Source organism: Herpailurus yagouaroundi, unplaced genomic scaffold (assembly GCF_014898765.1).
Source record: "Herpailurus yagouaroundi ecotype Mexico unplaced genomic scaffold, PumYag 67793, whole genome shotgun sequence".
Lineage (NCBI taxonomy): Eukaryota > Metazoa > Chordata > Mammalia > Carnivora > Felidae > Herpailurus > Herpailurus yagouaroundi.
The window spans coordinates 2,520,152-2,536,465 of NW_024420586.1; the positions used below are offsets into that span (position 1 = coordinate 2,520,152).

Below are 16,314 nucleotides of genomic sequence, written 5' to 3' on the forward strand. Positions count from 1 at the left end.
TTTCTTTCTTTCTTTCTTTCTTTCTTTCTTTCTTTCTTTCTTTCTTTTCCACAGAAAAGTACCTTTTTATTGAGAGGTAAGACTAGTGTATTTATAATATTCCATTGTTAGATCATATAAAATGACTCTGAGACTTTTTAAAGCAGCAGTATTCCAGGAATTACAATTTATAAGGGGAAAAGAAAAACATTGGAAGAATGTTTGTGTTACAGAAAATACATTTGAACAGTGCCAGATACACTTAAGGCTAGGTAGTATTAGACCTTTTCCTCCATCTGTATAGCAATAATCAAAGTACATTTTTGTCACAAAGAAGGCTCATTTTGGAAAGGAAGAAACAATACAGTGTACAGTGATTTCTGTCAGAAGACTAATATGTTTAAAAATAGAGCCTCATCAGTGGTTCTGAATAAGAAATAGTGCTGCCAAGCAGTCCCAAACTCAAATTTGAGATTAACTGTTGGCTCTTTGAAAACTGAAAACTGCTCCAGCCCCTCAGTCTTACTAAAGACTGGGAAATTATCAAATCCTTTACACAACTTCTAATAATGCTTATGAAATAAGATTTTGAAAAAGTTATCTGTTACGGTGCAAAGAACATTTTGGTAGAAATACATGTCTACAGAGGAGCTAAATAATACAAATGTTCATTACATTAACAGATACTGTTCTTGTTCTAAAAAGGTAGAATTATCTAGCCACTGAAAATAATATGGATCAGTCAAAAATATGTAGAAGAGTCCTACAGGGCAACTTGTATAAGTCGATCCCCAAAATATGTATATATCTGACACTCTCCAAATGAGGATATTACTTTTTTGAAGAACATTAGACACAACACTAGGTCTTTTATTATTCCATGAACTATTGAGGTAGGAGTCTCATTTTGTCAATATCATCTAGTTTCACTGATTATGTCATAAGTCAAATGCCAGTACCAAAAGACAGTAATCCACAAGACTGAACTATTAAACTGTGGACCAAGTCTTTCCTTCTTTTGACAAGCAGAAATGGGAGTTCTTTGTGCATTGTGCATACAAAAATAATGCAATCTATGATATATTTTGTAGACATGTTTGTAAATAAAAATCACAGATTTAAATTATAATTTTGCGCATTAAAAAGCTTTGCAACTGTTTAAAAAAAAGGTAAATAGTGCAGTCATTAGTGGTAAAACAAATAGTACTATGGCTGTTGAAATGTGTTCTTACATCTACCAGAAAAGTTGCCAGCTTTGGGGCGCCTGGGTGGCGCAGTCGGTTAAGCGTCCGACTTCAGCCAGGTCACGATCTCGCGGTCCGTGAGTTCGAGCCCCGCGTCGGGCTCTGGGCTGATGGCTCAGAGCCTGGAGCCTGTTTCTGATTCTGTGTCTCCCTCTCTCTCTGCCCCTCCCCCGTTCATGCTCTGTCTCTCTCTGTCCCCCAAAAATAAATAAACGTTAAAAAAAAAAAATTAAAAAAAAAAAAAAAAGAAAAGTTGCCAGCTTGGAAAACTACTAAGAAACAACTATTGTTTCTTACTGCCAGTCAAGCATCAATAGTAGAAAAAACAACACATTTTTTTAGTGTCATGTTTTTAAGAAACTATAGCCCATTTAATTACTGTAAACTAACTTTAGCATGTGAATTCAGATATTTTCTCCATGAACTCAAGACAAAGTATCTTATGAAGCATTCATCATGTGTATTGATTTTTATGTTATGAAAAGGCTAAAAATAAAAGAAAACTCGGCCTTACATGAAAAGCCCTTAACAAATACCTATAAGTTTAACCTTTTAACATATTACATCTTAAAGTAAACATTACCAATAGTTATTTGATTTATGAAAAGCAAAATAGTAAAACCACTGCTAAAATTAAAAAAAGAGAAAGAAAGAAAGAAGGAAAGAAAGAAAGAAAGAAAGAAAGAAAGAAAGAAAGAAAGAAAGGAAAACACCATGACATGGAAAAATCCATTAGGTTTGCATCATTTAGTATCTTAAATAAAAGACTATTCAATGTAACAGACTACTTCATGGTCAAGAACTCTTTTTGTTAGATGCTTACATATAATGTAGGATACAGATAATCAGGTCAGACTCTCAAGACACATGAGTAGTTCTGAGTGTTCATTTATGAAGAATAAATGACCTTTGTGTATTCCAACAGTGAATATCTAGTTCAGATTTTCATCTGGCTTTAAAATATTAGGAATCAGAAGAACCACCAATGTTTTATTTTAGCCATACATTTATATATTAAAAAAAGGTGATTCGTCCATCAAAACTAGGTTTTTCTTGGGTTTAATACATTAAAATGACATAATCCAAGCTAACTCATGCATCACTTTCAGAGACACAGTGCAACTAGAAATATTTTTGCCATTCCAGTGGATATTTCTAAAAAACAAATGCCTATGCGTGTTCCTGCACCCTCAAAATAAAAAGGAAAGAAACAGGCACTGCAGTTCTCCAAGGACGGCTGTGTTTCACACATTGTGGATAAACAATAAAAATCGCCTTCAAGAGTTTCAATAAGTATTGTAACATAGATTTCATCTCCTTTAGTTTGCTTGCTGACTTCTCAGATCACTTGATTAGAAGCCTGTTCTCAGTTCTTCTTTGTTAACTGCTATTGGTACTTTGTAGACTGTACGTTTTAAACTTCTGTAAAGAACATTACAAGCTATTTCATGTCATTTCATTTTGTGCTGGATATTCCTCAAAGGATTTATAAATAATACAATATTTTAAATGAGTCTTCAGTTCACTTGTTGTTATACCATATTGTTGCTACCAACTTTATCTACAAATGATCTAATTCCAGATAAATTCAAAAGGGATCCAAGGACTGGCACTCTTCTAATAAAGCCAGTGACCACAGGAAAGAAGCCCATTTCCAATAGCCAGTAGTGCTTTGTCAAAAAAGAGAATCATGGGGCGCCTGGGTGGCTCAGTCGGTTGGGCGTCTGACTTCGGCTCAGGTCATGATCTCAAGGTCTATGAGTTCAAGCCCCGCGTCAGGCTCCGTGCTGACAGCTCAGAGCCTGGAGCCTGCTTCTGCTTCTGTGTCTCCCTCTCTCTCTGCCCCTAGCCCACTCGCATTCTGTCTCTGTCTCTCTCAAAAATAAATAAACATTAAAAAAAAGGATCATTCCAAAGAACAGGAAAAACACTCCAAATCTTGTTAATCCCATTCCAGCGTTCTGGGTGTCCGTTAGGGAGATCATGGCTGCCGTGGTAAGGGCAGTGGCTAGAGCATCTCCCCTATTTTATTTCTTAAATGAACATTTTATAAGGTTGAATTGATTATACATATTTGAATTTTAACCTTCCTAATTTGGTATTTTAAATTCAAAAAATAAATAGCAGTGGGATTTCTACAAATACTATAAATGAAAATAGTGAAATTCGACCCTTAGTACCAGAGATGAACTCATTATTTCTGAAAAGGCTTATGCAAATGTCCTCTCAACCTAAGCATGTTAGGAACAAGTACCACCAGGTATGCAGATCATATATTTGCCATTAAAATGTTTATGCATTAAATAAAGACTTAGTGAGTGTGGTACTGTGTACATGATACTGCGTGACAAGGACCCTGCACACTTCCGGTGGGGAGCTAAGTACACAGATAACTAAAACATCAAGTAGTCGGTAAGAAGCCATAGAAGAATGTTGCTGATAAAGTTCAGAGATGGGATCAGGGAATGCTTTTTGATGAAGTGACATTGGACACGTGAACCTTGAGAAATGTGTCTAAAAACATTCTAGAGTACCCACAACCAATCATTCTTACCTGTTGTTTCCATATAGTACTCCAGTCTTCTGGATGAGACTCCTGCATCCTATGGTGGCAGAAATAACTACTGGCGAAAATTAAACCTCAAAAACATCCCCAGGACGATGATAATATATGACATAGTTCATTATGCAGAGTCTGGAATAATCTCACACTGTCTACAAACAGAAATGAAGTATCTGTTACAGAAGCCACAAACGGAAGAGATGCGTAAGCACCAGCTACGGATTGTTTCTGAAGTTAGGTAAAAGTGACATTTTACCTGGGTTGCGATACTAGGGGCATTTCTGAAAATGTTCACTTTCTGCCAAATAGCTCATGAAAGATAATAATAGGGCATATGGGAAAAACAGGGTTGGGGCAGATTGCTCTAAACTTCTGCATCTTTGTAAACAGAACACTAACAAAAAGGACAATTGGAACCTGGGGAGATAACTTGCACCAGCAGACAGGCAGCTCAGGATGGCTGGAGGCCAGCACAGAAAATATAAAACATGTAGAACAATCGAGTGGAAATTCTGGCATCTCTTTAATGAGAGCAGGTAGTGGGCACGGTGCTAGCGCAGATGGAAGTGTGGCCCTGGGCTAGTGTGGTTGCCTTGTAAGTGGACACGAGAGGCTGGGCAACCTGCCAATAACCAAAACCCCCTCAAGGTGGGGAGTATGGTGGAGCACCGTAAGGGTGGATCGTGGGCTGAGGGGTGCCACTCTGGGGAGAGAGCCCTAGATGCAGGTGCTAATTCTCGTTTTCATAAATACAGCCAAAAGGGCTCCCGTTGCCTGTGGCACACAGGGCTGAGGACCTTCTTTCCTTTTCTGCCGAAGGTTCTAATTCTCCTCTTGCTATCCCGGCTCTCCTTGCTGAGGACAAATTGCATATAAATTACAGTGACATTATTCCGTTCTTTAGCAATAACATGTGAGCCAATTCACATTATAGAAACTCATGTTGTAGCAAAATAGACTGTATTATGATCTGAAACAGTATGGACAGAATACGACTGCTCTCATTATATTCCTTTTTTTTTTCCATTACAAGTTTCACCTAGCCCATCTTATTTACAAGTGAAGAGCTTTCTTTCTTGAGAAAAAGAAAGAAGTAATCAGATTGAAGAGGATGTATTGGTAGTCAATTTCCACAGAGTCATACTTGAAAGGAAAAAAATACTCGGTTAGTACATGAAGAAGACACTGGTGACCCAGCATCAGGCAAATGCGCTGGATTTTTTCAGGGCTAGAGATGAGTGGTGCTGCCCCAATAATATAATTTAGCCCGTATATTTTATGATCAAGGGTATACATTTGCCAGACAGATGGCCTGGTGTAGGGGGCAGTCTGTCATCATGAAATAGACTTTCTCTAACTCATCCATATAAGCACTAAATATAGAACTTAACCCTATTACCACCAAGGCCAAATAAATGATGTAATTTTCTCTGCCACCATGTATAACCGTCGGCTCCTTGCTATTTGAACCCTTGCCATTGATTGTCTAAGATGAGTCACTGGAAGAGCCAAATTAAGTAGCCAAATTCTAAATCAATTAAAGAGGTAAAAGTATTTTCTTACAGGTTTCTATGAATGCAGTATTAGTTTGGGATCTCCTGGGAGATCAAAGATTTGAGTATGAGTAGTTATCTGGGAGGTGATCCCCAGAACCATCCATGGAAGGGAAACAGGGAGGGGCAGGCTGCCGAAACAGTGTGTGTCAGCAAACAGGTTATCTCTGCGGGTAAGTGGAGTTTAATCCCTCCCGGGAATGTCCAAGCCATTGTAGAACACGTGACTCAACTTATCCTGCGGGGGCAAGGGAGCTGGGATATGTATACGCCAATGTGCAGTAGTCATTGGCTAAGGACTGCTTAGGAGGTGAGGTAGTAATTCTCGGGCACTTCCTCCACACATGGGCTCCTGTTTTCACAAGCAAGCCCTCGGGCTGAGTGAGGCCAATGCTGTCATTTGGAAGCTGGGCCTATGTGCTTTGCAGTGGTAAGGCTTAGGGCGTGGCACCACCTGTATCTGATCCCAGCACTGATAAAAACAGCTTGTTTTCGGCCATTATGAAATTTACCCATTTTTTGGTGTTAGTATATGGTATGTTAAAAAAGATTCAAGTGGCTACTACATGGTATTTTCCAGGAAAACGGATTTTAGATTGATACCATGTTTTATCATTTTCACCGTCATTGTGGTCCACGTCCTCATATATACACCTTCACAGGTGACAGATAAGGAACTGTGCTGTGGAATTTAAGCAGAAATGATAACTTTGGCCTAAAAAATTACATGCAGTACTGCTCCAAAAACTGAGGTCTATGATACATTTGCTGGAAGATGCTTTAAAAAAATAGGGAACTTGCTGTACATTTAAATGTTATTTTGTGCATTTTTTTCTGTCTATAATACAAATCTTTTCTAGATGCCCTTCATCCTTTCCAGCTAGCCAACCTTTGTATGGGCCCTACCAACAGCAGAGTCAAATTCAACATCTGGGTCGTCGATCTAAGCAAGCTCAAATGAAACTTGAAAAAATGAAAAAAGCTTACAAGATGGCTAAAGAAAAAAATGCGTCTGTGGGGACTGTAAGTTGAACTTGTACTGAATTCATTGTTTTGTACACTATTCAAACTGTAAGTAATTCTACTTCTATAAGTAGAATTTTCCTTATCTCCAAGGTGAAGGTTGAAATGCCTTTGGTATCTACTTAGATAGTCTAAAGCTATGTTCCTCTTGGTGCCCCATGTTTTAAAAATTCTTCAACAATAGAGCTAACCTGATAAATATTGGCTGTTTGGGCTCCGCATCAGTATGAGGTGGTGAACAACAACAGCAGCAATGAAAAACTGTCGTCTCTGTACGTTGACGCTGTCAATTCAGCATGATGCTAATGGTGATTTTTGTCAAAACAAAATCCATTTCTATCTAAACTTACAAAAGCGGTATGTGTAAAGTCGCCCTCAGTATATTCCTACATTGTAGGAATATTGACAACCAGTGCGTATTGATGTGTTACTTTGTAATTCTTAAAGAATCTGCTCTAAGTTTTTTACGAGGAGGCTAAGTATAAACAGTCACTATGAAAACAAAGTAGTAAAAACCAGTTTTTTTCCATCTTTTATTTATAATTCTACCTAGGAACCACAGACAGATACATCACGTAAAAAGCAAAAAAAGACAGTCATCTTCTCCTCCCCATCTTCTGACATCATGAGGGTTGAACCCATGTCAGATGAGGAATTGAAAAAAGAAGAAAAGGAATTATTTGCCTGGTGTCAAGGCTTATGTATTAATAGTTCTCCATCATATTAATGCACAGCTAACTGATAGAAACCCAAATCATTTAACAATGTGCTTGTCTTGCTAATATGAGTATTAAAGGACAATGAAATGTCCACAAGCCCTCAGGATGCTCTCTTAACCAAATAAATGTGTGACTGATTCTTAAGCCCTTTTTGTATTACTAGAAGTACAAATATTTTTTACTGACAAAATTTTAATCTGAATAAATTATTTCTAGTAGATGCCCTCGAACTAGCTGTATACAGTTTGAGTCAAGAAATGATGTGCAAATTAGTGCCTGGAATTTTTATTCAATTTTGATTTTCCTTCATTTTTGAAAAGCATCTGAACAGGTCATGCTTAGCATAAATATCAGAATTCACAGAAGAAAAGGTTGCTCTTGAGTCAGCTTCCAGTTCCTTTTTTTTTTTTTTAAACTGGCATGTTGTCTTCACAGAGCACCTTGTGATAGACCTATTCTAAATTATAATAAAAATAATAATGAATTTTTTGCTACAGTAGGCATGACATAGCATACCTAATCATTATCCAGGATCCTAAGGATCTGGGGCAGAACGTTGTGCATGCTTTCAACTTGTATGTGAATATTTTTCAAATATTAAAATTGTTTTGAGGAATATTCATCAATTTCCTTTTGAATTGATAATTTTATTCCTGATATAGTATAAATTATTGATACTTCTTGTGATCTAGGCTATTGGATTATATCAAACCTTACCAGCAGCCATGATAATTAAACAAAGTGTATTCTTTATTGAACTATAAAAATACAATTTTTTATTTGGTTTACAATTTAAAATGTGAAGATCGACTGCTGATTTAACTCAGGCAAAGCAGCCTATAAATGGATCTCATTTGCTTTTAAAACATCCTCTCTTTTTTAAAAATTTTTTAAATGTTTATTCTTGAGACAGAGACAGAGCATGAGCGTGGGAGGGACAGAGAGAGAGGGAGACACAGAATCCAAAGCAGGCTCCAGGCTCCAAGCTGTCAGCACAGAGCCCAACGCAGGGCTCAAACTCACAAACCATGAGATCATGACCTGAGCCGAAGTCAGATACTTAACGGAATGAACCACCCAGGTGCCCCATAAACATTCTCTCTCTCTTTTTTTAAATGTTCATTTATTTATTTTGAGAGAGAGAGCACGAGATGAGGATCGGCAGAGAGAGAGAATACCAAGCAGGCTCCGTGCTGTCGGCACAAAGCCTGATGTGGGGCTCGAAGTCACAAACCGTAAGATCATGATCTGAGCCAAAATCAAGAGTCGGACGCCTAACGGACTAAGCCATCCAGGTACCCCTGTTAAAACGTTCTCTTAAATGATAAGGAATATTGGAGTAAATGCATATGATTTCCACTAGAATATATTTAATATAAACATGTACTCTTCACTATAATATATTATCATTTGATATCCAAAATTAGGATGGACAATCCCCTTGTTTTCAGACCTTGTACTGGACACTGGTTGAATAGAAAACACGTATTTGTCCTCATGAGTCATATGTACTGTCATTCATTAAACTGGGAGGCAGTCCCTCATTCAATCAAATGTATATCCAGTTCAGTCTATCCATAGTATGTGTAACAACAAAACTAAGGAAGATTTGAGATAACAAGATGAAAGAAGAAGACAAAGGAAGGACAGAGTCTTTACATTTCAGGGCACCCACTTCTCATATTTCATTGGCTCTGACTTTGTCCCACTGCAATGCCTCGCTACAAGGGAGACTGGGAAATGTACACTTGTTTGGGGCAGATATGTACCCAACTAAAATTCTATTGTTATGAAAGAAAAGGATAATGGATATTAAGGCATAAGTAGCATCAGCTGCCAGACAGAGATCATGTCTTCTATTGATTATCTTAACTCACATTAAACAGTGTAACCACATCACAGAAAATCTTTTTAAAGGTAGAATTACACATGATCTCATCACTATAACAACTGTTTTCATTTGCTTTTATCTTTCTAATCTAAATACACACATATTTGGGGGCACCTGGGTGGCTCAGTAGATTAAGTGTGTGACTCTTGGTTTCAGCTCAGGTCATGATCTCACAGTTTGTGGGTTCGAGCTACACATAGGGCTCTGTGCTGGTGGTGAGGAGCCTGCTTGGGACTCTCTCTCTCTCTCTCTCTCTCTCTCTTTCTCAAAATAAATGAATAACTTAAAAAATAAATACACACATATGTTCACATGGTGGTAATTATAAGTAACTTACAGATTTAAAATTTTTACTTAATATTATATCTAAACATAGTGCATTTAAAAAATAATTTTTAATGGCCACATGGTAGCCCATTGGGTTGATGTGGCAAAATGTACTTAACCATACCCATATCATTGGATATTTCAGTGATTCTAATTTTTCACTGTTGTTGGTGATTAACACTAGAGTGAACATGTTCATACAATCTTTTTACTTTTGGTTATCTTTCTGTTACTTATTTTTAACCTAATTGCCCTGTAATCCCTGTAATCAGAGAACATAATTTGATACCAATTCTGGGAAACTTACTGACTTTATAGCCAAGTACATGGTCAGTTTTCATTCATGTTTCTTGCACTCTTAAGAAAAAAGTGCAGGGGCTCCTGGGTTGCTCCGTCGGTTGAGCATCTGACTTCGGCTCAGGTCATGATCTCACGGTTTGTGAGTCTGAGCCCCGCGTCGGGCTCTGTGCTGACAGCTCAGAGCTGGAACCTGCTTCGGATTCTGTGTCTCCCTGTCTCTCGGCCCCTCCCCTGCTCATGCTCTGTCTCTCTGTGTCTGTCAATAATAAATATATGTTAAAAAAAATTTTTTAAAAAGTGCACATTTTCTGTAGTTGGATACAAGTTTCTATTTGTGTCCTTTTGGTTGAGCTCGTTAATTGTATTATTTACATTTTCTATATACTACTAATTTTTGGTCTGCATGACAACAATTAGTGAGCAAGGTATATATAGTGTTTTCTCCTCATAATTCTGTCAATTTCTGCTTTATGTTACTTAAAGATATCATCGGATACATCTATAATTTCAGAATGAGTGTCTCTTCCTGGCAAGTTGAACATTATCTTTATGTAGTTACTATCTTTATTTCTAATAACACATTTGCTTTGAGGACAATTTTGCCCAATATAGACAGCCACCCCAGCTTTCTTCTGCTTAGTGTCTACCTGGAATATCATTTTCCATCTTTTTGTATTTTCAACCTTTTTATGTGTCAGGGCCTGGCTAGACGCTCACCAATTCCATTTCTTCTTCCTGGGAAAACACAGGACCACATTGCCCAGCTCTCTGCAGTTATGTTGGGACCACTGAGGCATGTGGGCAGAAGAGATCTATGCCACTTCTAGGCTTGGCCCCTAAAATGCCATGCATAGACTTATATGTGCTCTCTCATATAAGGCAAGGCAAAGGCAAAGAACTCCAAGATGGCAGAACTAGGATCAACAGATCCCAGATTCCTATGTCACTGATTGAAGGAATGACAGCCAGAGCAGCAGCCTGGCCTAATGAACTATGATGTGAGCAAAAATGAAACCTTGTTGTGTTAAGCCCCAGTGATCTTAGGGGTTGTTTATTCCAGCAGGTAATATTGATTTAAAAAAATGTTTTTAGGGGCCCCTGGGTGGCTCAGTTGGTTAAGTGTCCGACTTCACCTCCGGTCGTGATTTCACAGTTCGTGGGTTCGAGCCTGGCGTTGGGCGCTGTGCTGACAGCTCAGAGCCTGGAGCCTGCTTCAGATTCTGCGTCTCCCTCTCTCCCTGCCCCTCCCCTGCTCACTGCACCGGCAGTGCAGAGCCTGATGCCGGGCTTGATCTCACAATCTGTGAGGTCATGACCTGAGCCGAAACCAAGAGTCGGACACTTACCCGACTGGGCCACCCAGGTGCCCCATTAATTATTTCTGATATACCAATGTCTTTGTATTTTAAGTTCTCTAGGATATAGCAGATATCTGGATTGTTTTGTTTTGTTTCATTTTAGTCCAATCTGAGGATATCTTTCTTTTCAGTGGTGAGTTTAGATCATTTACACTTTTTTGTGGTTTTAATTAATTGTCGGTATGTGGAATTCTGTTTGCCAATTTACTTTGTAATCTCTATCCTGCTTTTTCTATATCTTCCCCCCCTTCTTATTTTCTCTTAGATTATTCTTTTGATTCCACATTTCCCCTCTATTGTTTTGGAAGTTAGACACTCTTTTTCTCTTGTTAATGATTATTGTTAAATTTCAGTATGTGTACTGAAAATCTAAGTCAACAGCTCCACCCTCCGTCCCAAACTATCCAGGGGCCTTAGGATGGCTAATCACCATCCTTTTGTCTTAAAAGTTATTGTTACTCAATATTTTAGCACCATCTTATTAACTTCCAAATCAGACATTATCGTTGTTGTACAAATCTCAGACTTTCCTCCTGGGATCGTGTTTTTCTTTATCCTAATGTATACTTTTAAAAGTTCCCTCAATGAGCCTCTTTTGGTGATAACTCTCAGGTTTGGGTTTTCTGAAAAATGCCTTCATTTCACCCTATTCTTAAATACATAATTTAAGTAGGTATCAAATTCTACCTAGACAATGGTTTTCTCTCAGCAAACCAGTCTAGTTGTTGCTGCCAGACTAGTTATTGTTCCTTTTAGATGATCTCTCCTTTCTCTCTGACAAGCTTAAAAATTTTGTTTGTACCTTGTGCTCTTCAGTTATGCTGCAGATTGATTCTTCTGCATTCTCTCTCTTCTACCTCCATTTTGTCTTACTTTACTGTCCTTTGAGACAGAGGTCCTTTATGCAGAAGTCTCCGTTCCAATTCACTACCTTCCCCGAGTCCAGCATCTTGTCTCCCACACACATGAGGTCATTAAAACCCAAGACTTTAGGTTCCTGAGAGTGGCGAATGTGTTTGTAGTCATCAGTCATGACCACAGTTAGTTTGGAGCTCCCTCTGTTTTTTTCACTCCTGAGGATTTTCCTTCTTACAAGCCCAACAATACATGTTAAAAGATGTTTTTTCTGGGGGCGCCTGGGTAGCTCGGTCGGTTAAGCATCTGACTTTGGCTCAAGTCCTCATCTCACAGTTCAGGAGTTCGAGCCCCGTGTCGGGCTCTGTGCTGGCAGCTTGGAGCCTGGAGACTGCTTTGGATTCTGTGTCTCCGTCTCTCTCTACCCCTCCTCTGCTCGTGCTCTGTCTCTCAAAAATAAATAAACGTTAAAAAAGAAAAGTTGACCTTTAAAAAAAAAGATGGGTTTTTTTTTCTGTATTTTTTTTTGACTTTCTATGGTTTTTGCGGTGGAATGGTTCAGAATATTTAGTCCACCATTTTCTCATTAGTGAAAGTCCACATCGTCGCTTCATTCTGTTGAATTCTATCCTCAGGATAAAATCTTGAGAGTGGCACTACTTACCGCATCAGAGATTTTAAACATTCTTATAGCTGTTCATACGCATTGTCGGATGGCTTTCCAGCCATTCTCTTTGTGAGTGGTGACCACTATATTTGTTTGTTCATCCACTTCACGGAGGCAGAGTGGTATCAAAGAAGATGGGCTTTAAATCAACCAAATTTGGCTCTCCCTCTCCTCATCCCATCTTTATCTATCCATCCACTAGTCACACGTATAGAGATTAGAGAAATTCTTTCCTTAAAAGTTTTGTTGTGGTTTGAGATGCGAGAGAATTACGAAAGAAGGCGTCATTTGAGAAGGAGAGAATGAAGATGCATGTAGAAGAACTTCCGGTTAATAATGCTGGCTTTACTATCTATCTCAGTTTCAGCTCCACCCTCAAACCCCAATAAAATAACAGTAAAGAGATTTTTTAAGGCGTAAACCTTCAATCATAATAGCAGAGAGAAGAGCGACAAAATTTTGTCGGTTGGAAAACTTACAAGTGGTAGTTGACATAGCAGGCCTGAGAAACTGTATCTTAAACTGACCTTGAGGAAAGCTAAGAAACAAAGCACTTTATACCATGGGACCCCCCACAAGACTCAGGAATTGGCAGTAACAAACTAGTTACCTTTGGAAGTGAAGGGTGAAGGAAAAGGATTTGGCTGAAAATCTGTGTAAGCAATTAGAACTCCAAGCCCTTGTTATGGGTTGAAATGTGTCCCGTCCTCTCCCCCAGAAAAGATATTTTGAAGTCCTAACCCTCATTGCCTCAGAGTGTGACCTTACGTGGAAAGAGAGGTGTGGCAGATGTCATTAGTGAAGATGAGGTCATACTATAGTAGGGTGGGCCCCTCATCCATTAGAACTGGTGTCTTCAACAGAATCAGTTAAAGTAGGAATTGAAATGGTTGCCTCTAAGGATCAGGAAATGGTGGAAAGAGAGGCAGAGTCTAGTAGATTTTACAATTATCATTGTAGAGCTGTTTGACATTTAAAACTCTCTGCAAGTATGCATTTGATTTTAAAAACCAAAAAAAAAAAAAAAAATTTAACACAAGAAAGCAGAATTGTTGGGATGAAGACATGAGTGTGCCAGAGTAGGTCATGCTTAGCTGGCTCAAGCTGGTTGTGAAACTTCTGGAAATTTCATAAGCCACTTGTTAAATACAGCCATTATTAAAAATGACATTGTATAAACTTACAATGAAGTAAACTATCGTATTAAAGGCACAGTTAGTTATTCAAAACTCATCACTTCCTAATTATTTTACTACATTTTACTATGACCCTCTAATCTCAATGTCGTTTGTATGTATTGCATCTGTCTGGTAGAAATGCCAAAACAGCGTGCTATTGGACATCTCTTCTCCCTTCTGTGTTGTGCTCTCATGTTGGCTGCTGATTTCTTAAACTTTTTAGTTAAGTATAACACATTTGTAGGAAACCGTATAAAACAAATACACAGTTTAATGAATTACTGTAAGGCAACAGAACTTTGTAAGTGCCATCCATGTCGGCAAAAGCACCATGGCTGACCACCCCAGCAGCTCCCCACTTGCTCCCCATCTCCTGCGAGTAGTCACAATTCTGACTTTGATGGTAATCATGTCATTGCTTTATAGTTTCGTCACGTAAACATGCATCCACAAATGACAAACACTATGCTTTTGTTTCGCCTATTATTTTTATATGGCTTTTACCTCTTTTTAATCTGTGGGTCCCCCATCCACCTCTTTTCCCCCCTTACAGTTTATTGACAAACTGGATTGTTTATCTGTAGCATCTCCCATGATCTGAATTTTGCTGATTGAATTCTTCTGGGATAGCTTAACATGTTCTTCTGCCCTCTGTGTTTCCGGTGACTTGGTAGGTGTATCTAGACACTTGCTCTTTATTATTAACAACTATGACAACCAAAATACTAATTCAGCAACTATGTATTGAACATTTATTAAATGTCTGAATGGGGCACTATGAAAATATTTTTATTTTTTAAGTAATTTTTTAAAGACTTTCATTATTTCAGGCAACTGACAGAATCTTCTTGAGGGACAAATTGTTACAGTTCGCGCTGCAACGTTAGCTTGGTTGCCAAATCAGAAGGCATCTCCAAAAGCGGTAGGCCTTATGTGCAAAACATATATTAGCTAACAAAGGGAATCTTGGTCATAGAATAGAATTCGTGCAGCAGTGCCTTCCCGAAGAAATTGTTAACTGTTGAACCGCTTGTACAGAAACCTCTGTCTGTTTTCAAGGCTGATTTTAGCGCTAGTACATTTACCAGGCACTGCTGCCGATGATTGCAAATTTCATAGGAACTATTTGTAGGGACTCAGCAATAAAGGATTTTTAAAAAGAAAAGGAGGAGGGGCACCTGGGTGGCTCAGTTGGTTGAGTGTCCGACTTCGGCTCAGATCATGATGTCACAGTTCGTGGTTTCAAGCCCCGCGTCGGGCTCTGTGCTGACAGCCTGGAGCCTGCTTCAGATTCTGTGTCTCCTTCTCCCTCTGTTCCTCCCCCGCTCACACTCTGTCTCTCTCTCAAAAATAAATAAAGATTTTTTTTTAATTACAAAAAAAGAAGAGGAGGAAATTTCATTACAGATTTCTAAATAATCAGAATCTTAAGTTTAAAAAAGGACACTGAATAATAAGATTTTATAACTGCTGCTCTCTACAACTTTTTCCTATGATAAAGCAATAGTAGTCTCTTTAACTAATGCTAATTACTTCTAGAATAATACAACTTGAAGAAACGTTGATTTGCTTAAAATCAAACATCAAGGCTTCCTGCTTATGAACAGTACTTGAGTAAAGTATTTTAACTGTAGTTTAATTTAAAATAGATTTCTGGCTTATTTTCGTAGTTTCCTAGTGAGTATCTTATATATACATATACATATACATATACATATACATATACAATGTTTATAAAATTAATGAGGCTTTAGGAACACAAGCTTATTTCACTTGTACTATTAAATCTTTGCTTGCAAGTAAGGTAAGATGTTCAGATTTGTGGACCAAGAAGATAGGAAAGTGAAGATTGCCCAAAACCTCAAATTTTTCAACCCTACTCTATCATTTTACAGTATTATCTTCAGCTATGATTCATAGAAATGACATTAAGTTTAAAATATTCATGTGTATCATTTTTTAAAGTTCTCCAAGAGGAAGTCATTTCCTTCTGTATTTTTGGAAAAGTGAATATTCATTTCTGCCTCATAATATTAAATTATGACAATCCTTGGCATGCAAATTAACCTGTCAAATTATATTCTCCAAAATTGTCTAACACGTGCAGAGATATGCAAACTTCTGAAAGTGAAAATATTGAGATATGATAGTTATGGACCAGACTGAAAAAATAAATGGCACAAATTACACCATTCCATCATGGAATATTAAGAAAGAATCAAACACAACCTGAGCTTATTTGGGATCAATAATTATTACGGGTTTCTATAAATAAAAGGCCTCCAGTGTTCAAAGATGTTGGATCAGCATTTCCGGAAGTCCATGACTAGTGCCATGATACTATCTGTCCCGGTGAGGTTTATTATGACATCATCTCTGGAGAAACTTTAAATATTAATCCTTAGGTTATTCTCAGCATGCAATCCATTACTTTTTTTTTCTCATTGAGAATGTTTTCTCATTTAGCACAAGTAAGTTAATGTAATTCTTGTAACATACTAAAGACAGTAGGATCAGAGCGTAATAATCAGGTTATATCAGTTTCAAGTAAGAAAAAATGCTCTATGCAGAGACCATGCATCGCCAGTCTCTTGCCCAATTATTTCTGAAAGCATGGCATCAAATGAATATTATTTTTGACAAAAATGTTAGGGTGT

General features: G+C 38.0%; 1 protein-coding gene across 1 annotated transcript in view; it reads left to right on the forward strand.

The window, feature by feature from the left end:
- Positions 1–6,881, forward strand: part of CUNHXorf58 (chromosome unknown CXorf58 homolog) — a 25,151-nt gene extending 18,270 nt beyond the window's left edge. Inside the window, 1 exon segment of the mRNA XM_040468811.1 lies at positions 3,795–6,881. Coding sequence (XP_040324745.1) covers positions 3,795–4,028 — 234 coding nt within the window. The 3' untranslated portion in view covers positions 4,029–6,881.
- Positions 6,882–16,314: the final 9,433 nt, after the last annotated feature.